This window comes from Leguminivora glycinivorella, chromosome 17 (assembly GCF_023078275.1).
Source record: "Leguminivora glycinivorella isolate SPB_JAAS2020 chromosome 17, LegGlyc_1.1, whole genome shotgun sequence".
Classification (NCBI taxonomy): Eukaryota; Metazoa; Arthropoda; class Insecta; order Lepidoptera; family Tortricidae; genus Leguminivora; species Leguminivora glycinivorella.
The window spans coordinates 9,486,842-9,509,699 of NC_062987.1; the positions used below are offsets into that span (position 1 = coordinate 9,486,842).

Here is a 22,858-nt window from a genome sequence, read left to right on the forward strand (position 1 = left end):
CATCTGGTTACGCATAATCGTTATGAATGGCGAGGCTCCGACTATACTGGCTTGCCGAGAACTCCAATCGTTGCAACCGAAGGAAATACTTGTACTGCGCTCGCGCCTCGCATTCGTACGCCGCTCCTTCCCGCGAAAACTCGCGCGCAACCATGTCTCATTTGAAAGTTTTGCGCGGCAATTTCGTAAATCTCCTAAACTCGCCTAAACTAACGCGTAAAACTAAAATAGTTCGGAATGTGTTGACTAACAGGTGCTTCGCTACGAAAGCTGCCCCGGTCGTCGAAGGCAAGTACCTGACTTCGACATGGGGTGAAATTGAAATCGGGAAAGAAACTTTGACGGATTACGTGTTTCGGGACGTCGAGTTATGGTTGGACAAGCCTTGTGTGGTAAGTACTTTTAATTTTTTTGGTATTTTTGTTTTTGTACACATTCCAAGAACATTATTCCTCTTTCATACTTCACGTTATAATTTAAAATAACAACATTTATTTTGAGGGTTCTAAACTGTTCATTTAGTGCTCAAATTACACCTACGTATGTAATCCCAGTAGGTATTTAGTTTGCAGGAATTTACCCAGTCTAAGCACGCGACGAACTAAATGCAAGCTAATGCATCGGACAATTAATCAAATGGCGGCAAATGAATGCACGTGCATTGCATTGCTCGTCAATTTAGCTATTTACATGCAGTACAAAGTTCACTGGTCCGCTATACGGATGCGGGATAAATATAAATAGTCCCTATCCGAAGGTTGAGGCTACGGTATAACGCTTGGCAGCCACGCGGTGATCTTGACAAAAAAATACAACATAACATCTCTTCCGCAATTTTTATGGACCAAGGTAGCATCGAGACATATATGCCTGTAAACAGCCACGGACGGAGACCGATAATTATGTTTTAAAATTAGAGACCAACCGCCGATCAACCGATCTCAATATTTCATCAAAGTTTTCAATAATTATGTTAATAAATCCGCAGTAATATTTCGCACTCATGCATAAAGTACTTAAGTGTACCTACAGACGTAAGAGACAGCATGTTAAATAAATGCGTCCTTAATTGGTGAATTCGGTCCCGATCTAAACCGAGATAATGACCCTGCTTCCGTTTTTCAACCTTCAGGCAGTCGACAAATGAGGTGAAATTCATGATTACTTTATGCATAATAGCAAAACATAAATAACAACTTGTAAGTTTTGTCACAACCGGTTCAGCTTACAAAGTCCAAAGTCCGTCTCCAGGCGTGCTTTCACAACTTTTAATACCAATCCGCGTACTCGTATTTATGTCGCTATGTCGGTTAGTCGTGCGTCCTATTGATATCGCGGCTGCAAACCCAGTGACTGTAAATAAACAGAACCACTAGACTTCACGCGTAGGTGTGTAGTAATTGCAGATTAGTCAGTCGCAAATAGAAAATGCAACTAACCTGCACACACCCACTGCAGTTCGCCAGATTCGTTGCGATGTTTTGCAAGGTTTCGTGTCGCAACTAATCAGTTTCCCGTGCAATTAGAGCAGTATTGATAATGTATTTAGTCATTATCATTAATATGAGGAATTTACATTGGGTACGACTAAGACCGGAATAAAAGAGATTTACAACTGAGTTTAAGCGCGCGGGTGTTTCCTGCGATGAACGCAGCGTCAAACGCAATGCATTTGCGCATACTTACCCATTAATTAATTTAAAATGGGTGTGCGCAAGCGCGTTGATAAAGTATTATGAATATGGCTGGATTCTCTATGGAAATTAATGATACCACTTATTTTTTCTGTGGTTCGCGTCAAGGAACTTTCATTGGTTCTATTTCACAAAAGTAATTTGGTTTACGTATGTATTTATATATGTTACACTTAGACGCTGTATTTGCCATAATTACTTTAAGTGTATTTTTGTAGATTATACCTAGCAGTCGAGTAATTGATGTGTTTGGGAATTGTTTCAAAGCCGCTTACGCGGGGTGGAATATTGCCAATTCAAATCGGTAGAATAGGAATCCGTTATCTCAATATCAAAGGTCACTGACATTGACACCATTTGTAATGCTATCTTAGGGTTTGACTAAGACTATTAGTTTCTAGCTAATTACTTTTTACATATTCTCATCATCCTCCTTGCGTTATCCCGGCATTTACCACGGCTCATGGGAGCCTGGGGTCCGCTTTGACAACTAATCCCAAGATTTGGCGTAGGCACTAGTTTTTACGAAAGCGACTGCCATCTGACCTTCTAACCCGTAGGGTAAACTAGACCTTATTGGAATTAGTCCGGTTTCCTTACGATGTTTTCCTTCACCGAAAAGCGACTGGCAAATATCAAATGACATTATTACATATTCTAATATACCTTTTTATTAGTACCTATACAGTTGTAGTGGGAAATGTTTTTCCTTCGTATGTTTACGGAAACGTACGAACTTGTCATGCCATTTCAGTCAGTCTCAGTTAAGTCAAATACTGACATTGACTGAAGTGTGTGCGTAGCCGAATGGCACAAACGCTCACGAAACGCTCACGAAACGAAACGCTCGTAGATAACGTATGCGGAATGAAATCTGGACAAAATTCAATGTCTTATAAAATTAATATAACATAGTTTATTTTTGATATCTTTCGTGATTTTAATTATGTATTGAATATCGATAAATAAAAGAGTTAGTTTTCGCCAATGTGAGGCTTCTAACAGAACTTGTGATACTTTATGTACATCGGTGTCGACAAAACCAATGTTAGCCTTTTTTAAGGTCCAAATTTATCTTCCATGTGATAACTTTTTAAAGAAGCTTCGTATGCTCGACATTTTTCACATTCTTGTCCGTAGGATCATTAGTGTTCTCAAAATAATAGTTTTCTTGTCGTGAAATTCCATTTACTCGACATATTATTAGTCATTCATAAACCCAGAAATGCAAAAATAGCTGTTTTTTACATTTTTTGACTTAACGGCGTAGCAGCATTTTCAAAGTTGTTTATTTTATTTTTGAAGACTATATGCCTAACTTTTTTTGAATGTGTATCGATACTCATGTCTTCAAGATAATTTTTATCACTTTCGCTGCCCCATTCGAATGCTGTCTCGAGCTCTCTGTGAGATTTTGTGCCTTAGGGGGCCGACATTTCTTCTAATCAAATCTCTTCCAGAAAACTTGCCAATGCTGTAATGTTTTCTTGGACCACGCTTTGTTGCGGTAGTTTTTGTAAAGAAAAAGGACGCAAAAATATTATAAATTGACTGTTAGCTTCTAACCCTTCCTACAAAACTTTCCTCGGGCTTTGCATTCGGTCACAGAAAATTGTTATGTAGAAATTACAAACAGTTTCGCTAGGTCGTCCTTCTCGATTGACCATCATTTCGAAAAAAGGAATCCAATACTCATGAAACTTACCAGTTTAAATGACAGATATGTAAACTTTAATCTGGCATTTATATATTATTTTAGTTTATTTATTTACTTACTCTGTACGATATCAAAACTTTGTCCAGATTTCATTCCGCATACGTTATCTATCTCTATCGCTCTTGCGTATTGGCGCGACGGAGTCAGACTACCTTTCGCGGCGTTTCGTTTTAGTTTCGCGTCGCAGAAATGCCATTCGGCTACGGCACCTGGCCCCGTAGCCGAATGGCATTTCTCCGACGCCAAACGAAAGCGATACGCCGCTGGCTCTGTCGCGCCAATACGCAAGCGCGATAGAGATAGATATCTACTAGCGCTTCGTTTCGTGAGCGTTTCGTGAGCGATTGTGCCATTCGGCTAGCCACCCTGGCATGACAAGTTCGTACGTTTCCGTAAAAAATCGAAGGAAAAACATTTCGCACTATATCTGTAGATCAGCCTGCCTATAGCCAATCAATCGTTGACGCTACGTTACGTGGCGATCGAAACAAAATGCTCTGCTGCATCAATACGGAAGAGTAGTGATGTGCAAATTGCGGAAACTTTCCAAAAAAATCTTAAATTTCATGAAAAATTCACGAAAGTTTCACGAAAAATAAAGGGAATTTAAATTTATGAAATGGAAAGTTTCCATCCATACAACTGTCCATACAATGAATGGAAAGTTTCCGAAGTTTTCCTATGTGAAAATTTCAGAAATTTGGAAACTTTCCGTCGGCACATCAGTACGGAAGAGCAATAGAAAGAGATACGTAGATTACGATACACTACCTACGGAGCGCAAGCGATTTTGACGTTGGCTAGGTACCCTGTGTGCGTAGCCGAATGCTTAAACGCTCACGATAATATCTCTTTCGTAGCTATCTATTGGCGCACAGAGCCATACCACAGAATATATAATAGTACAAGTACAAAAGGCTCACTCTTTTGATGTTCACAAAATGCCGCCATTCTAAATTCTTACCTACATTAACAAACGGACCACACGCGACCAGCCGACATTGAATTTTATTGCGCCGCACGAAGGTCGTCGCCACTGAATGGGCCGCGAACTCGCGGCCGCCGACTTGTAGCGCGGCGATAGAATCGCGGAGTGAGCCGCCCCTGGCCATACTACATTTTTGCGTCGTTTCGGTGGCGTTTCGCGTCGCAGAAATGCCATTTGGCTACGGGGACTGGACGACGAGCTTTCAGAAAGCTACGATTACTTAGTACGGTACATTGAGATTGATAAACATTATGTACCTACAATGTTAGTAGTATGAGTATGACTTATGATTTGTTTTCTTAGTTTGAAAATATGATGAGGTAAAATAAATTTGACAAGAATTACCTACTTGACCCTTACTCCGTTTACTTTGCGTAACAACCTCGTACACCTTGTGATAGGTACCTACAAGGTATGAAGTTCGCCCAAAATATGAACCTCGAAAACCGATTTACGTTTCACAACACAACAAAATGTAAACAGAAACATTTTTCATGAATGCATGAATAAATTGATCTCGAATGTGATTTGCTTGCGTCACGCGACCGATGTACGACTTTGCCGTTATGTTTCGATTTTACGATTCAGTTGTTTTCAGAGAAAAGCACTCCTATTTCTATTATTAGCCAAGAAGTAGGCGGGCGCGTCTTGACAAACTATAATGACATATATTGCTAGTTATTTTGTTTCTAAGATGCATGATTACATAATTAGTTACTTATTACGCGAAGGACCCTACTTCAAAGACAACAGTCCCTGGAGTTCCTATATCTTAAGTTATCCTTGGTTACATATTTAGGTACTTAGGTACATTGCTCTATATTTTTGGCCTACGGTGTTAATTTCTCTTAGAAATTTGCGTTAATCATAAAAAATCGAACTTATGCAAGTTAACTACGTACTAAATTACTATAAATCTTGTAATTCACGATGACTAATGCTCTGACTCGTAATGTCGAACTATCTAAAGTTAGATTTGAAAAATTGGCGAATCACACGATGTATAAAGCTTTTCATGTCTGTAAACTCTCCTAATATAAGTTTATATCCAGACATGCGGCGCATCCGGGCGTGGATACGACTACAGTATGATGCATCTCATGATCGAGCGCTGCGCCAACGGCCTCGCCGGCGCCCTGAAGATGAAGCCGGGAGAAAAGATCGGACTCATCCTGCCGAACCTGCCCGAATTTGTGGTCCTCATCTACGGAGCTATGAAGGCTGGACTTGTTGTTACGTTCGCCAATCCACTATATACTGCCGGTGAGTGATTTTATATTTTAATAAGTAATAAGTTTTAAGGCCTACGCTGAAGATGAAGCCGGGAGAGAAGATTGGACTCATCCTGCCGAACCTGCCCGAATTTGTGGTCCTCATCTACGGAGATATGAAGGCTGGACTTGTTGTTACGTTCGCCAATCCACTGTACACTGCTGGTGAGTGATTTTATATTTTAAGTAATAAGTTTGATGGCCTACGCTGAAGATGAAGCCGGGAGAGAAGATCGGACTCATCCTGCCAAACTTGCCTGAGTTTGTGGTCCTCATCTACGGAGCTATGAAGGCTGGACTTGTTGCTACGTTCGCCGATCCACTGTACACTGCTGGTGAGTGATTGTAAATTCTAGGTACTTAATAATTTTGATAAATGCACATGACCTCTCTAGACATGAACTCTGGAGAGAACATTGGAAAGATTTTTCCCAACTCGCGAATAAATTATAGTTTGAATGCCGCTCAATGCCCCGCTGAAGCCAAAACAGGGCTCAGCCGGCTCAATCTGCTGGAGATTGTGGTCCTCATCTACGGGGCTATGAAAGCTGCCGGCGTAGCACACTAGTGTGATAAACCTTATCTCGCCGGGGCGTCCCCGTCGCATTTACAAATTGTGCGAAAAAGACGGCCTGCCGTGATAGGTTTTATCACGCGACTGTGCTTTCCCGCCTGGACTGGTTGTTACGTTCGCCAATCGACTTTTTTACCGGTGAGGAAATATAAATTCTATGGCTTTAGGTGATACTAAATGATCTTGATTAACCTTAACTTAAAACTTATCGAATACCAGCCTATAGGTACATAGGCCTTCTAAAATCTTTTACCACGAATAGCTGCTGCTATATGTAAGTGTAAATCAAAGTTTCTCAATGTTTCTCGGTGCCCTAATTCCATTTTACATTCCTAATTGGCGTGTAGTAGCAGTGCAAACATGTTTAAACGTTCAGAGTTGTCCCTCCCACAAATAGGTACAATTGAATGATGCAGTTCTAAAGTCCACCATAACACGTGGATTCCAGTACAAAAGGGTCCTTATGTTCCATGTACAATAAGGAAGTTTTCATCTGAAATTTAACAGAAATTAGCTTTTATTGCAGATGAAGTGTGAGGACCCTTTTGGCATGTAACGCCACATATTGACTCAATGATAATGAGACACATGTAGGACTTGTAGGTGACATATAACAATGATATTACTTTAGGTAACATGTTAGTTTCTGTAGTTAGGTTAGGTATTCGTAAATATTTGTAAACAGGTCAGTGACTTGTATGTATGTACATGCAATTACGTTTCTTACACATTATCATCTTGTATTTGCGTATATCGTGCCAATGTTTTTAAAACAGTTTATTTACTTTTGTTGCTTTTATATATGTTTATACCTATATATGTGTGTGTTATTATATTTCTTATTTTAAATGTTAGGTAGGTACATTAAAACAAGTGCTTATTGGTAAAATTTGAAAAAACCTATTCATAAAGAAAATAAAACTAAATGTAGTTAGATGTATCATTAATATAGGTAGGTATGTAGGGAATAAGTACTACTTATTAGGAATGTAATATTAAGCAAATCGATGGTATTTGGTATTTAGGTTAATCGAAACCTGATAACATTACCTAATACATACCTATTATTGAGTTTATTATGATCAAAATAATGCTATTCTAATGACTTATAATGCCAGTAGGAAGGTCATATTTTTGCTGCATATCATATTTTTTATAATGACTCAAATAATACTTACCTATTTAACAAACATATTGAAGCCTAGCCTACTAGTGTAACGGCTCAGCCACGACATTGGTCTAAGCGCGATAGCGGTGAGCGGCGGCCATACATTGGAGCGAGACATAGCGATGGGACTTTTCATTCGCACGTATGGCTACCGCTCATCGCTGTTGCGCTTAGACCAATGTCGTGGCCGGGCCGTAAGGCCTGAGTGGACGCCCGGAGCGGAGCGTGTAGCGGGGAGGGCGAGCGTGCGTACTTTCGATGCAGCGTCGACTCAGGACACTTGTATGAGTTTCAATAGTTTGACATGCACGCCGCACGCCCCTCCCCACTGCACGCCTAATATGAGCGACATGAGCGTACACCAGGCCATAGGTACTGGATGCGTAGCCGAATGGCACAAACGCTCACGAAACGAAACGCTAGTAGATATCTATCTCTATCGCTCGTCCGTATTGGCGCGACAGAGCCAGACTAGCTTTCGCGGCGTTTCGTTTTCGTTTCGCGTCGGAGAAATGCCATTCGGCTATTATCCTATGAGTTCCGTACCTACGTATTTAAATATTGCCATAGATTAAATATAAGAAGATCATACCATCCCATATATTAAAATGCGACCGCCTAAGAACACGCATACACCACACATAGATGGCGTTACAAAAAAAATGTCTTGTAGCTTTCGATTATACTTGTAGATGGCGTTAAGTGTCACTTTTGATATAGATTTATGGCTGGAAAGTGACACTTAAAGCCAATCTACAAATAATCGATGGCAACAAAGCATTTTTTGTGGCGGTCTATGTGTGGTGTAGTGTATGCGCGTTCTTAGGCGGTCGCATTTTAATGTATGGGTATGATCTTTTTATATTTAATCTATGATATTGCCGATACCGGGCCATACTTTTGGCACAAATCGTGCTCCCTAGGAATTACCAAATTATAAATCTGAATGCGCTCCCAGAGATGAATGAAACGGATTCATCTCATACTGCTGATATCAAGGTAGGTGTTCCGTTTTGTGTAACTCATATCTCAGTACAATCTGTAGTAGTAGTGTTGTGTAAACACCTCTTAGCGCCGAGATAATTGTGTAGAAGAGATAATAATTGTAGGTTCAAAGTTCACGTAATAATAATCGTTAATTGCTGGTGACACTGCTTATTTAATTATTGCTTATAGGTAGGTAGATTACAGGTATGTTGTATAAATAATCCTATGTGTCCAAGTTAAAATGAGGAGTTTCTCAATTCCTAATATCTATACCCTACTAGAATTAGGTACTTCACAAGCAAATCGTACTAAAACGCAAGGCAAGCTTACAATCTTTAAAGTTCAAAATGGCTACCAAAATCTGACCATCTAACAGCAGATGCGAAGATTTTTTATGTAATTAGTCAAAACATACTTAGGTACAGTCAACCAATTGGAAGCCTAGGCCACTCTAGAACTATGTCACAGTGACGTTATATAAATGATTGTAAGAAATCTCTTACTCCTTGTCATTTTGACATGGTTGTAGAGAGGCCTAGGGTTCCAATTGGTTGACTGTACATTATATCCAAGTATTAATTATTAAAGAAGTAGACTTCCGGCAACTTCTAACCTTTAAGTCCGGGCTCGAGAACTGATAACTTTGGTTCAAGTCACCTACGTGTCTTATGCGCTTAATGTTTACAATAGTAAGAGCGTGCGACTTTCAAGCCGGAGGTCGCGGGTTCAAATCCCGTCTCGGTACAGTCGAGTTCATAAATATGTGTACATTTCTTCACCCTAACTCATCGCAATAAGGTGAAAAAATGTACACATATTTCTGAACTCGACTGTACCAATGAGATTTTCGGAACTTGTGTGCGAAATGTCATTTGACATTTGCCAGTCGCTTTTCGGTGAAGGAAAACATCGTGAGGAAACCGGACTAATTCCTAATAAGGCCTAGTTAGGCGCTTTCGTAATACTAGTGCCTACGCCATCTTGGGATTAGTTGTCAAAGCGGACCCCAGGCTCCCATGAGCCGTGGAAAATGCTGGGATAACGCAAGGAGGATGATGATGATTAACATAACCTATTATATCTTTGACAGATGAGGTGACACGTCAATTCATGGATTGCAACGTGAAATGTATTGCCACTATCGAGATGTTCATGCCTGTGGCTACCGAAGTGGCCAAGCACCTCAAGGACTACAAAGGCACTATTTGGGTCGGCAGCGATGTGGAACACCAGGATGGTAAGAATAATTGATCCTCATTCGGCTGTACTGTGTCAGTCAGTCCACACTTTCGCAACCTACAACCCGCCTAGTGGGCACTCGTGAACTTGGCTCAAATGCCGGAGAACCCGCTAGGCGGGTTCTGGCCATACAAGCGGGCGGTTATAAATTACGACCGGTTTCTGAAGTAGGTAGTGCGCCATTTTTTGTTCGGTAGGTAGTGAATACGTTAAAGGTAGGCTTCCACAGGTCTGAATCGTACCCACTCGTAAAGGATCGGACGCATCGCATCGCATTTTGTTGCGATACGTACCTAAGTACAGTCAACCAATTGGAACCCTAGGCCACTCTACAACCATGTCAAAATGACAAGCAGTATAGGTAGTTTCAACTCAGTTGAGGCCACGCACACTATAACACTGTCATGTAAAGACAACGAGATTTTGAAATTAGTGTTCTTACCGTGTACCGACTGCAGATTCAACAGTGAATTGCAAGAAAGACCAAAAAGTTTCTATTAACTATTTTGTTAAGAATTACGTCTATAGAACAATTTTCAAACAAAACAGAAAATAAAATATCTCGTATGTGATTAATTAATTGTCAGATTATGATTGTAACATTAATCGTAGAAATCAAAGATAATATGTAATAGATTGCCTTATTTTATCATCGTAGCTGTTAAAATGGTGTTTACCTATTTTTTCATTACTTATTAGCAGACATAGAAGTCGCGGTAGCAATAACGTCAATTAACATAGGGACATCCTTCCGATATAAAATATATCGATAGCTGAATACTTATTTGGAAGTGAAATTTCATAATGAGCTATAAAGTTCACCGGATAATACCATTACTGCTTTTAATACCATTAATGATAAGTATATCAATAAATAATAATGTTTTTCAAAAATATATTAATTGGTTTTTTTATATTCACTCACTCATTTCATTCATTCATTTTTTTGCAATCAGTACTAATCTTCATTTAGCTGTGTGTGTTATCATTCACTTCAACCTCCGTGGAATTACCTATAAGAGATTTCTTACAATCTGATTTATAACGTCACTATGACATAGTTCTACAGTGGGTTCCAATTGATTGACCAATGATGCGGATCAGTAGATGCACATTTGTTACTTTCTGCACAAGTACCTAACACTAAATGCAATGCGTCCAGTGCAGGTATATGGACGCTTACTTTAAACCAACCCCTTGCACATTTTTTTTTCAATTTGATAAAGGTGAATCGTTTGGTTACAATCCTATCGGCATGCATCATTTTTGCGTTGTTAAGATCCATTTTCTGAAGATTATCTAATTATCTCAATTACGATATTGCTTTTTTTTATTATTATTAATATAAATAGGCTTACTCTTGGCCACAGACTAGCCAAAGGCAAAGACGTGGCCTACGATGTAGTGAGCTCGCCCGGAAGATGCCTGGGGGGTTACCATGACGTACTAAAGACGTTCAGTTTAGGTTGAGAGAAAGGGACACAGCTATAGCAGTTACATAGCTCCGTCCCTCTCTCTCAACCTAAACTGAACGGCTTAAGCACGTCATGGTAACCCCCCTGTTCACTCTCGATATGAAGGTTGCCGGGTTGTTAGTTTGGAATCTCCCTGGCTCTGATGATCCTAAATAAATTTCCAGGTGTGTATGGCCTGAAGCCCCTCCTCATGGCGGACCACGAGGCAGACCTGCCCGAAGTGAACGCGGACGATGTCTGCCTCATCCCCTACTCCAGCGGCACCACAGGCATGCCCAAAGGAGTCATGCTGACGCACAAGAACCTCGTGTGCAACCTGAAGCAGATCCAGTGGCCTAAGATGATGAAGTATGAGGGAGAAAAAGGTAATAATCACGTATTTTTCAAGTGTTGCCAGGAAGAATAATTGCAGGTAGACTCTGAGGTTAATGAATTCGTCACCAACTTCGCATAAAGTTAGGCCCATGCGCGGATCCAAGGGGGGGGTGTCTTGGGACCCCCCCTGGAGCCTAGGTTGTCCATACAAATAGACCACGTGACCCCCCCCCCTGGGCCTGGGCCTTTACCACGTGACCCCCCCCCTCCCCCTGGGCCTGGGCCTTTACCACGTGACCCCCCCCCCTGGGCACGAAAGCGAAAGCTGGATCCACGCTTGGTTAGGCCCAAGCGTACGTTCTCTCGAAGATATCGGAAAATCACGGGGCACGTCTAAAGCCCTGGGCCCTAATAATCACGTATATTTCAAGTGTTGCCAGGAAGAGTAATTGCAGGTGGACTCTGAGGGTGACGAATTCGTCACCAAACTCCAACTAGTGACTTTATGCGAGAGTGGCCACACTTTCGCAAGAAACCGAATAATTTTAACAGCATATTCCTGATCCCATTTTAAAACAAATTGTCATCATATAAACTTTTCTTTCAGTGCCACTCTTGGAAAATAAGGGGTTGAAAGAAAAGGAAACTGTGACATTGCAGTGACAGGTTGTCAGCCTCTCGCCTATGCCGCAATTTAACCCACATCCCATAGCCGACTTCTACGACACCCACGGGAAGAAGGGGGGGTGAAATTCTTAACCCGTCACCACGAGGGGGTCTAACTACACGCTATTATACGATAAATATTATTAAATAAGTGAACGCTTTGGGCTCTCGCGTGTAAGAATCTTATGAATATCATTCTGTTCCAGGCAAAGGCGATGTGGTGCTAACGGTTCCGCCATTTTTCCACATCTACGGGTTCAACGGAGTGCTGAACTACAACCTGACTCTCGGCTACCACGTCGTCAGTATACCTAGGTAACTAATTACATCTTATAGAAAAAAAGTCCGTGACTCTGTCTGTCTATTTGCTTGTTCGTATGTTCGTCATAAACTTAAAAATTACTCAACGGATTTTCATGCGGTTTCATGGAATTGTCTCTCTTTTATTCTTCATCTACTAAAAAGGTCCGTCATGGCATATGTCTGTCTTTTAACGAAAACTTGTTACACACATTTTTATGCTATACTCCCTGTGTATAGCCGGGTCGTGTCGCTTAGTTTACTAATTAGTCTATTTACCTAACTTATTTGGTTTCTCTACCCCATAACATTAATACAGTAGGTATTTAAAAACAAACGCAAACGGGACTTAATCGTGTATTACTATGTTTTAAACACTAACCTATTAATACCGTATCCATACATCCATACTAATATTACAAAAGAGAAAGTGTGTCTGTTTGTTTTTCCGTCTTTCACGGCGAAACGGAGGGACGAATTGACGTGATTTTTATAAGCGAAGTGTGTTGGTGAGTATAAAAAAATGATCGTATAGTTGAAGAGATGGAGACATAGGCTACTTTTTTTCTCTTTCCAACCCCCCACTTCCCAAAAATGGGGGGGTGGAAGTTTGTATGGAGTATTCTACAATTTTTTGAATTTAATGCGAGTGAAGCCGCGTGCAAAAGCTAGAACCGTATACCGTATCAGTCAATGCGGTATGCCGGGGTCTAGTTACGTGATTAGCACTATTAGCGCTGTCTCGTATATCGGAGCGACTTGCGATTCCGCATTTGTGTGATAACCAAGGGCTACGAAACGGTTACTATCAATGTAGTGTGTGTGTGTGCCTCACTGAAGCAACAATAGATGGAAACAGAGGGTATACCTCAGTACTTTACAGCACGGAATCGCAATTCCTTTCCATTAGTAGCCGATACCTGGAATCTAATACGACTCCAAGTTCCATTAGCTACTGATTATTAATCAATCATAACACCATAGGTGTGTAATACCCTATTGTATGAGTTTCTAAAACTACCCTGTCTGTTAGTGTTAATTTTAAGGAATTTATAAATAAAGAAGTAAAGTACATAGTATGCCCATCTTTTTCGTATGACGGATATTTTTATTAATAGCATTTTTGGCATGTTTTCCCTACTTAGGGGTTTTTCTCATCTCCACCAAGGATTTCAAAAGTGAGGATAAGACAATTCATACCGCATACCGACTGAACTTTCTCGTTTGACGTGCCTTGGTGGAACACTACACCACGATCAGGCAGGCAAGTATGGTCGCGCGATAAATGATAAAACATCTGGCCGTCCTTATCCCACTATTTCTAAGTGCGATAGGGACGGCTAGATGTTTTATTATTTATCACGCGACCATACTTGCCTGCTTAGTGATGAGTTCGCATCACCCGTGTGGTTGGTAGCATACGTACTTAATCTATGTACACTCTTTGCTCGCGTGATTCGTTACTGGCACCGCTGTGCTGGCACCATTTTTAGTTAACTATAAAACTCAAGCATATTTAAAAATGTCGAACGCTATATCGACTTAACACGTGAGTAACCCGCTTAAAATATTTTTAAATATACCATTTTTAGTGCCTAATATCAACTAATATACAGGGTGAAATAAAAAGGTGAACGGCCCTTTGAATAGTGGCTTTTGAGGTCATACTGAAAAATGCTGAAATCGCAAAAATTTTTTTGGCTGTTTCAAACATTTCGACTGTGATGATGGCGCTCATTTTTCTATGGAAATGCCAATTTTTTTCGTGATTTCAGCATTGGTCCCATAATAAAAGTTGTTCAGTATGAGCTCCAAATTCACTATGCAAAGTTTTAACAATTGTTTTTTTTTACCGTGTATAACTCAGTGCTCTCCAGTCATTAATAGTTACTTTTTTTTGTTATTAGGTTTACCCCGGAAGACTACATCAAATGCCTGTCCGAGTACCAGCCCACAACCTTGTTCGTGGTTCCCTCGCTGCTCGCGTTCCTCGCCACGCACCCATCCGTCAAGAAAGAACACCTACAGTTCGTCGAGACCATCATGGTCGGGGCTGCGCCCACTACGGACAGCATGCTGGAAAAGTTCTTGCTCAAATGCGAGAAGACGAAGGACGAGATTCGTTTGTTACAAGGTTTGTATCATTTTAAAGCTAGACATTGAGCATGCCATTATATTCAGCATGCTGGGGGTAGAATGCCATAGGTAAATGCCGGTCAAGTGTGGGAAGACCCCCAAAAAGATGGACCGATGACCGGGTAAGGATCGCGGTAATACACTGAATGCGAGCTGCGCGACTTTTGGCTGTAATAATGATGCTGAGGCCATTATTTGTTTTAAATGCTAGATTGAAAAGATGATCACGAACTCAGGTGCTTCTTACTATTACAAATGAATATGCAAATATTTAGCAAGGTTCCAAACTTAATTGCCTCAACACGAAGGCACGAACAAAATATAGGTACCTACCTACCTACTACCTATAGTGAACGGCCATATGCTATATATAATATACATCGGTTTTTAGTCTTCGTAGAGCGTTCTCTTTCTTCCTTATGTGACGTTGTCTCTTTCCAAAGACCGATGTGCATTCTTTATGGCCGTCTACTGTACCTAACTATTAACACTTTCGCTACCAAGAACCCGACCGTCGGGCACACCGCTCGTAGAAGCGTAGCCGATTACATGGGGAAACCCGTATGTAGCGAAAATGTCGTAGCGCCGCGTAGAGCCCGGTTTCGAAAGTGTTAAGGAAGGTAATATTTTACTTTATTAGGTAGGTACTTACTTTTAAATCATATCAATTCCATAAACGAGTTATAAAAAGGATATCGTCAATTACTATTTCGATATTGAACTTCGTATTTACTCACGCCTCAGTGATGTTAAACATAGAGTATATTGAATAGTATGGTATAGAGTTATCAGTCAAGATTTTCGAATGCAGCGCCATCTATTATTAAGTTACGACAACTTTTCATGTGACTTTATGCCTAAAGGTTACTTTTAGAACATAAAGCATGTGGACCCTTTAATGGCGGGAATTCTAATTAGGTCATTCATCAATCAGTCACATTAATAAATTTTTGAACGCTAACCTTTTTACCAAAAAGAGGACAATAAAAATGTTTACAATTTAATACATGTAATTAGCCATAGAATGCCGTTCGCTAGTTTGCGGATGGTACAGCGACATCTAGTGATAATTTTGGACATCAAAAAATACTTATACATTTTACGAAAACAAGTCATTACCCAGTTTGCGGGCGTAACAGTGACATCTAGCGACCAACTTGCACTACGGCATATATAATTGATTTTCACGCCCTCTATCGTTAATTTTCCTAAACATATCGAAAGTACATGGGATTTACTATTTCCTTTGACTGAAAACACCGTGATGCTAAATATCTAAATCGTCCCAGTAATAGTCATTCAACATCATCATCCTCCTTGCGTTATCCCGGCATTTGCCGCGGCTTATGGGAGCCTGGGGTCCGCCGTGACAACGAATCCCAAGATTTGGCATAGGCACTAGTTTTACGAAAGCGACTGCCATATGACCTTCCAACCCAAAGGGTAACTAGGCCTTATTGGAATTAGCCCGGTTTCCTCAAGATGTTTTCCTTCACCGAAAAGCGACTGGCAAATATCAAATGACATTTCGCACATAGGTTCCGAAAAACTCATTGGTACGAGCCGGGGTTCGAACCCGCGACCTCCGGATTGAAAGTCGCACGCTCTTACCGCTAGGCCACCAGCGCCTACAGTAACAACAAATCCCAATAATTTGTTTGCAGGTTACGGCATGACAGAAAGTGCCCCCGTGGCTCTAATGACGCCGTACGTGTACCCTTACAACAAAGTGGGGTCGGTGGGGCAACTCATCCCCAGCACACAGGGCAAGATCGTCTCGCTTACCACCGGCGAGATGCTGGGCCCCCACAAGTCTGGTGAACTGCTGATTAGGGGACCGCAGGTATGCTCATGTTTGTAGACTACAAACATAGACGTGACGTCATCTGTCATAGGCCAAAGGAAACAAATGACTACGCGTATGCTATAGCATACGTGTCTACGAATATGTTAAATTGTTGTGACGGAGATATAACACGCAGGGCAAGATAGTATCGCTATCGCTTACCACCAGCGAGATGCTGGGCCCTCGCAAGTCGGGCGACCGCAGGTATGGTCGCTGTTCGTAGACTACAAAAAATTTAGTTACCTATTCATGAAAGGATACAGTGCACAAGACAAGGTCGTTGGCGAGCGATTAGGCGACCTTAGGTCGCAACTGCAGACGACGCGTGCAGGGTACCTAGATAAAAAAAAACGAAATTTAGTGTGAAGTTACGTTATTAATGGATTGGAATTATCTTTAAAAAAAAATATCAAAATGACGGTACCTAATATCAAATTCTTGAAGTGTTTTAATCTGCCGGCGTAGCCTAATGGCAATTGTCGGCGCTAAATGCCGACCGTAACGCAGCCTGGCACTGTCGCGCCAATACGCAAGAGCGATAGAGATAGATAGCTGCGAGACAGATATTTTCATGGGCGTTTGTGCATTTGGATACGTACACAGAACAGCATAGGTATTATTTATATTAGTGTTCTAACGCCCTTAAATGACGCAGGTAATGAAAGGCTACTGGAACAACGAGGCGGCAACCAAGGAGACACTGGATGCCGACGGCTGGCTACACACGGGCGACGTGGCTTACTACGACGACAACCAGTACTTCTACATCGTCGACCGCACCAAGGAGCTGATCAAGGTTAAGGGTAACCAGGTACGTACGATGGAGACACGATTTCAACTCATGAGCAAACAAAGGGGCACCGAACAGCGACGTATGAGCCACCACGGGCGACGTGGCTTACTACGATGACGACCAGTATTTCTACATCGTCGACCCGCACCAAGGACCTGATCAAGGTTAGGAGTAACCAGGTATATATGTGCGATGGAGACACGATTTCAACTTTCAACACATGAGCAACCAAAGGGGCACTGAACAGCGACGTATGAGCTACACACGTGCGACGTGGCTTACTAAGTACAGGTGTGTACGACGGAGACACGATTTCAACTTTCAACGCATGAGCAACCAAAGGGGCACTGCACAGTGACGTATAAGCTACACACGGACGACGTGGCTTACTAAGTACGATGACGACCAGTACTTCTACATCGTCGACCGCACCAAGGAGCTGATCAAGGTTAAGGGTAACCAGATATGTACGATGGAATATAGATAAGTAGGTTAAACACACGATGGAAGACTTGTTGGTCAATTTAATATACCAGCAACCAATGCGCTATGCGCAGGCGACACAACATATAAGATACTACCAGCAGGCTTAGGAGATGATTGCCGCGAGATAGACTACCCGTCCTTGTGTCATTAATACAATTAGAAGAAGGCGTGTGATCTATCTCGCGCCAATCATGTGCTAACCCTGCTGTTTGCCTATATTGATCAATACAGCATTCATCTTCGGTGAAATTATAATTCTCTGCTCCGAAAATCTCTTAGATAGATTTATTGCAACTTGCTCACAATCGCCGTTTACAAAACATTGTTCTTTAGTCAGAGGAACACCAGTTTTTGGTATGGTGTAAGTTATGTTTTCAATAATGAAATGTCTCTGTCCCAGGTATCTCCCACGGAGCTCGAAAGCGTAATAATGGAGCTGCCAGAAGTGGCCGACGTGGCGGTCGTAGGAGTCCCCCACGCCCTGGCCGGCGAGGTGCCCCGCGCCTTCGTCGTCCTCAAACCCAAGATGACTCTCACAGAGAAGCAAGTCTACGACCTTGTAGCCACTAAACTCACTAGGTACAAGCATCTCGAAGGAGGAGTCACTTTCCTAGACTCCATCCCGAGGAATGCCGCCGGTAAAATCATGAGGAACGAACTCAAAGTTAAAAGGTATACCCCTAAGAAGTGATTTGTAAATAACTTTATAGTATTATAGTGAATTGTATAGAAATACGAGCTGTGATTTTTTAGTATAATTACTATGGTTTATAGTAGAAGTATTGTTTGTTATTTTATAGTTAATTATAACTGAAAGGTATTATAGGTTTTATGTTATTCTGTTATGTCCCTGACAATCTTCCATGAAATGTATGATGGTCGAGGGCAAAGTATGAATGTAATAAATTGTTAAATAGGTGAATAAATAAAATAAATTTATTACAATTATTTGTTTAATTTTCTTATACATAATACTTAGCACACAGGTCTCATAGCTAAAACATGGGTCCCCATAAAGGATACCAGGCCCCGTAGACGAATGGCATTTCGGCAAAACGAAGCGCCGCAAGAGTGATAGAGATAGTTATCTACAAGAGATATTGTCGTGAGTGTTTGTGCATTCTGCTACGCACATTGGCATAAGTTATCTTTCTTAGGCCGTTTTCACATTATCCGATCCAATATTGGATGTCGGAAGAATTTCAATAGAAAATATCCAAGAGGGCGCCTGTAATGTATGGGATATTGGTCCGACATCTGATATCAGATCGGATAATGTGAAAACGCACTTAATCGGCTGGGTTGCAGGTTATAGTCAGAGACCTTGATCCATAAATGACAAATGGTGAATCATGTTTCCAAAGTATGATTAAATGCAATATTTGTTGGCTCCTTTGTACTATCTAATAATAAAATTACAATCAACTAAGTACGAAAATTGTCTTCAGCCAGGCAGTGTTCCAATTTCGTTCGACTAATTCAGACATTTATGTCATAAATGTTGCTGACATTCTTTCTCATTTACTTATGTTGGTTATTAAAAAAAGATAGGTATGAGTTCAACGTCAGGTCCTCTTGATCAGTATAATGTCCATTACATTATTATTCTTAGGTTATAAATACCACATTAATAATTGAAAAATTGTTTATGAATCTCCTGCTTCCTCTATGCTTTCAGTCTTAGCCTCCTCTTTCTTTTCAATATCTGGTGTCTCTTTTACTTCTTCTGATGAAGTTTCTCCTTGACTAGGAGCTTCTGCTGGAGGTTGAGGAAGCCCCGAGCTTATATCAGAAATAGAATAGTTCTCTGACTCAATGACAGGTTGGGGTTCCTCTTTTTTCTCTTCGCAAGGTGGAATTTCTGGCTCCTTAATCTCCTCTTTCACAGGTTCCTCTAACTTAATACTTTCCTGGTTTGATTCTTCTTGGATTGTATCAGTATTATTTTCATCAGTTTTAGGAGAATTGCTATTTCCGTCTGTGTTGTCACATGATGATGAGCTTTCTTCACTAGATGTTGACACTTCAGAAATATGTTTCGGCTCTTCATCTTTTATTGTTGAATCTGAGCTACTCTCATCTGTAGACACTGGTTGTTCTGCTGCTGGTTCCTCTGCAGGCTTTATTTCAGGACTATCATCAGCCTTTTCAGACACCTCTACTTTTTGAGGAACCTCTTTTTCTGATTCTGCTGCTTGGTCTAATAGCTTTTGTTCAGTCATTTCTGCATCATCAACAGTTATTTCTGGGATTACTAAGGCTGGACTCTCAGACACGTCTGATTTCATTTCAACTTCTATTTTAGCTTCATCTACTACTGCAGTTGCTGGTGCTGTCTCAGTAGAGTCCAATTTCTCAGTAACTTCAGATGTCGGTATTTCAGGAATTGCATCACTACTTTTATTTTCCGGGACAGGTTCATCAGCACCAACATTAAGCTCTGGTGGAGTAACAGATTCATATTCAGTGGTTGTCTTGTCCTGAGTTTCCATTGGCGTATTTTGTTTAGCTTGAAGGCGAGCCTCTATATCGTCTACTGAAATATGTGTGTCTGAAGAGCTTGGTTGTGGTTCAGAGCTTTGTTGTTCCGCATTCTCCTTCCAAGACATATCCTCCATTTCCACGTCGACGTTATATTCAGAGTTGCTGTCGGACCCGTTTACAACTGGCTCTACGGCTTCTCCGTTCTCAGGCTCGGGATGGCGTTGAGCTCCAGGCTCTCGTGTGCTAACAACTAGTATGTTCTTCTCGATAGCCCTCATGAATTTGTCTATTCTATTGTACTGTTTACGAGGGAACGTCAACAGCTCACAGATTCTTTGAACGGTAAATGGTGCTGATGTAAAAGCGTCTAGGCGTTCTAGCAAGCTATTCTTCATAATGTCATAGTTAAACGGGTCCACGTTGGGGTACGGCGGGATATCGACACCCGGGGTAGTCTCATAGAAGTCAGTTATAACGTTCAAGAGCTTCTCTTTGAATAAACATTTCACTAAAGGCCACTGGTACACGGGATCACCGGTACGCGCTACGTATGCTAAGTATTCGTTGAGTTCCTGGGGAATAGTTTTAGGCTTTCGCTTTGAAAAGTCTTCTAGGAAATGAAAAATTTCTTCGGCATTTTCCATTTTGTATCGTTTTCTTATAGAACTAACTGATATAAACACAATTTACTCAGAAGAATTCACAAAAAGAGAAGATAGCCTACACAGCAAAGATGCTTTTCTGCAATGAATGAGTGTCTGAGTGAGTCAGTGAACGATTTCATTTCACACTGTCAATCAATGCCACAGACTGTATACAGTGATATTCCGTTTTTTGACGTGATAACGTCTAATAACTCGTTACTACGGGCTGCATGCACGAAAAAGATGACGTCATTGTCCCGTTCCTCAAGGCCACCAAGCAAGAGCAAGTGGTTTGTGTATGGACAGTTGGGGTATAAGCAAAAGGGGCCCGATTTTAGGACAGAAAATTTTTGTTAAAAATTTTCATTTATTATTTTTGAGTGTTTGTAATTTAAAAACAAGAAAGATTGCATTAAAATAAGCATCTTTTATAGAATGAAGTTGCTTGAAAACCTACTTATTTAGGAGTTAGAGCAGTACGAAGTTGCGAATTTTCCCATAGTATTTACTAAGGCGCCAGACAGAAAATTTACGATGATTTTTTTTTTACCAATATAACCTATGTTAATAGTGATAAATCATATAGAACACGTTTAAATAAGGATGTTTTGTTGTATAAACTTTTTCTTTTCCATTAATATTTACTGAGATATTAGGGTTCTAAGATTAGTAAATGGCAATAAAATTAACGCGTGTCTCGCAAACGGTCTAGGATACAAAATGACGACTTTTATACAGGGTGATTCATGAGTCGTGAGCAGGAGTGAACAGGGTACTGGGGAGGGTCACGCTGAGCAACTTTCATAATGGGGCAATACTGAATTGTGATTATTTTTCTTAACTATGACTTAATTGATAAGTACTTAATTGATAGCTAATTATCAATTACGTTCTAATTATGACTTAATTGATGATTAACTATCAATTAAGTCATAGTTAAGGAAAAAAATTATCACAATTTAGTGTTGCCCCATTATGAAAGTTGCTCAGTGTGACCCTCCCCAGTACCCTGTTCACTCCTGCTCACGACTCATGAATCACCCTGTATAGGTATAGGTTAGGTTCGTTAGGTATCTTCAAACGGCCGAAGGCCAAACTGCACAGAATAGGAGCCCCGTCGATATCGCTTTCTGTCTCTGGCGCCTTAGTAATGCTACGGGAAAATTTTGCAACTTTGCACCACTCTAACTCCTAAATTAGTAGGTTTTTAAAAAACTTTAATTTATAAAAGATGCTTATTTTAATGCATTCTTTCAAATAAGAACAAAAAAACGTGAAAAAAGTCCCAGAATCGGGCCCCTTTTGCTATACTCTGACCGCCCCTGTCTATACTACTGTAATGTTTGACGTTATCACGTTAAACTACCGTCCGTAAACCGACTTTACAGACAACCAATTTTTTTTCATAGCTTATTTTTGTGTGATTCTTTTTGGATTCTTTATAATAGAGCGTCAGACTCTTGACCAAACTCTTGACTTTGAAAACGTTTAACACACTAAAAACCGAATTTTAGTAACAAATGTTCTAAGTTAAATCTTAAATAAAAAAAGTTGGTTGTCTGTAAAGTCGGTTTACGGACGGTAGTTTGACGTGATAACGTCAAACATTACAGTAGTATAGACAGGGGCGGCTCACTCCGCGATTCTATCGCCGCGCTACAAAGTACATGCTTGCGGCCGCGAGTTCGCGGCCTAATAATGAGTGGCGCGCGGTGCGTTTTCACGGAACTCACGTTCCCACTTTCTATTGTTACTTTACGTCGCGACTTTTTTAAAGCTTCTTTTAAAGTGAATGGCTTATAATGCTTAGTTAAATAAACATCATGAATAAAATAGGACAATATTACACGGAAAAGTTCAATAAGGCTTGTGATGTTGGGATTTCAACAATAATATATAATAAATACTGTACATGTATATACCTAGAAAGTACCCAAGACTTGAATATAATAGCATTTTATCTGAGTATTAAATCGTTTTAATTCATAGGCAACCCTATCGTCCGACGCTGCGCACGTGCGGCTCGTTTCTTTGTTAGAATTTTGTAGGCATTCAAAAGGCGGCATTTCGTGAAC

General features: G+C 40.7%; 2 protein-coding genes across 3 annotated transcripts; one reads left to right on the top strand and one right to left on the bottom strand.

Moving 5' to 3' along the window:
- Nucleotides 1–11: 11 nt before the first annotated feature.
- LOC125235118 (probable 4-coumarate--CoA ligase 1) lies at nucleotides 12–18,600 on the top strand. 2 transcript variants are annotated; one of them, XM_048141553.1, is made up of 9 exons: nucleotides 12–392; nucleotides 5,452–5,662; nucleotides 9,490–9,636; nucleotides 11,278–11,478; nucleotides 12,301–12,409; nucleotides 14,302–14,528; nucleotides 16,195–16,373; nucleotides 17,032–17,187; nucleotides 18,056–18,600. In XM_048141553.1, the coding sequence occupies exons 1-9, from the start codon at nucleotides 27–29 to the stop codon at nucleotides 18,344–18,346; spliced, it is 1,887 nt and encodes a 628-aa protein (XP_047997510.1). In that variant the 5' UTR covers nucleotides 12–26; the 3' UTR covers nucleotides 18,347–18,600. The 2 variants fall into 2 exon arrangements, with proteins under 2 accessions (XP_047997510.1, XP_047997511.1); XM_048141554.1 differs by lacking the exons at nucleotides 12–392; nucleotides 5,452–5,662 and adding an exon at nucleotides 5,715–5,835.
- Nucleotides 18,595–20,896, bottom strand: LOC125235119 (serine/threonine-protein phosphatase 4 regulatory subunit 2). The gene has a single exon (XM_048141555.1). The coding sequence runs from the start codon at nucleotides 20,781–20,783 to the stop codon at nucleotides 19,302–19,304; it is 1,482 nt and encodes a 493-aa protein (XP_047997512.1). The 5' UTR covers nucleotides 20,784–20,896; the 3' UTR covers nucleotides 18,595–19,301.
- Between the last annotated feature and the right edge of the window lie 1,962 nt (nucleotides 20,897–22,858).

Excerpts from the sequence above, each read along its gene's own strand:
- LOC125235118 (XM_048141553.1), top strand. The coding sequence starts at position 27 with ATGGCGAGGCTCCGACTATACTGGCTTGCCGAGAACTCCAATCGTTGC. Across the intron at positions 14,529-16,194 it reads CGAGATTCGTTTGTTACAAG|GTTACGGCATGACAGAAAGT; the intron begins GTTTGTATCATT and ends ATTTGTTTGCAG. Across the intron at positions 16,374-17,031 it reads TGCTGATTAGGGGACCGCAG|GTAATGAAAGGCTACTGGAA; the intron begins GTATGCTCATGT and ends TAAATGACGCAG.
- LOC125235119 (XM_048141555.1), bottom strand. The coding sequence starts at position 20,783 with ATGGAAAATGCCGAAGAAATTTTTCATTTCCTAGAAGACTTTTCAAAG.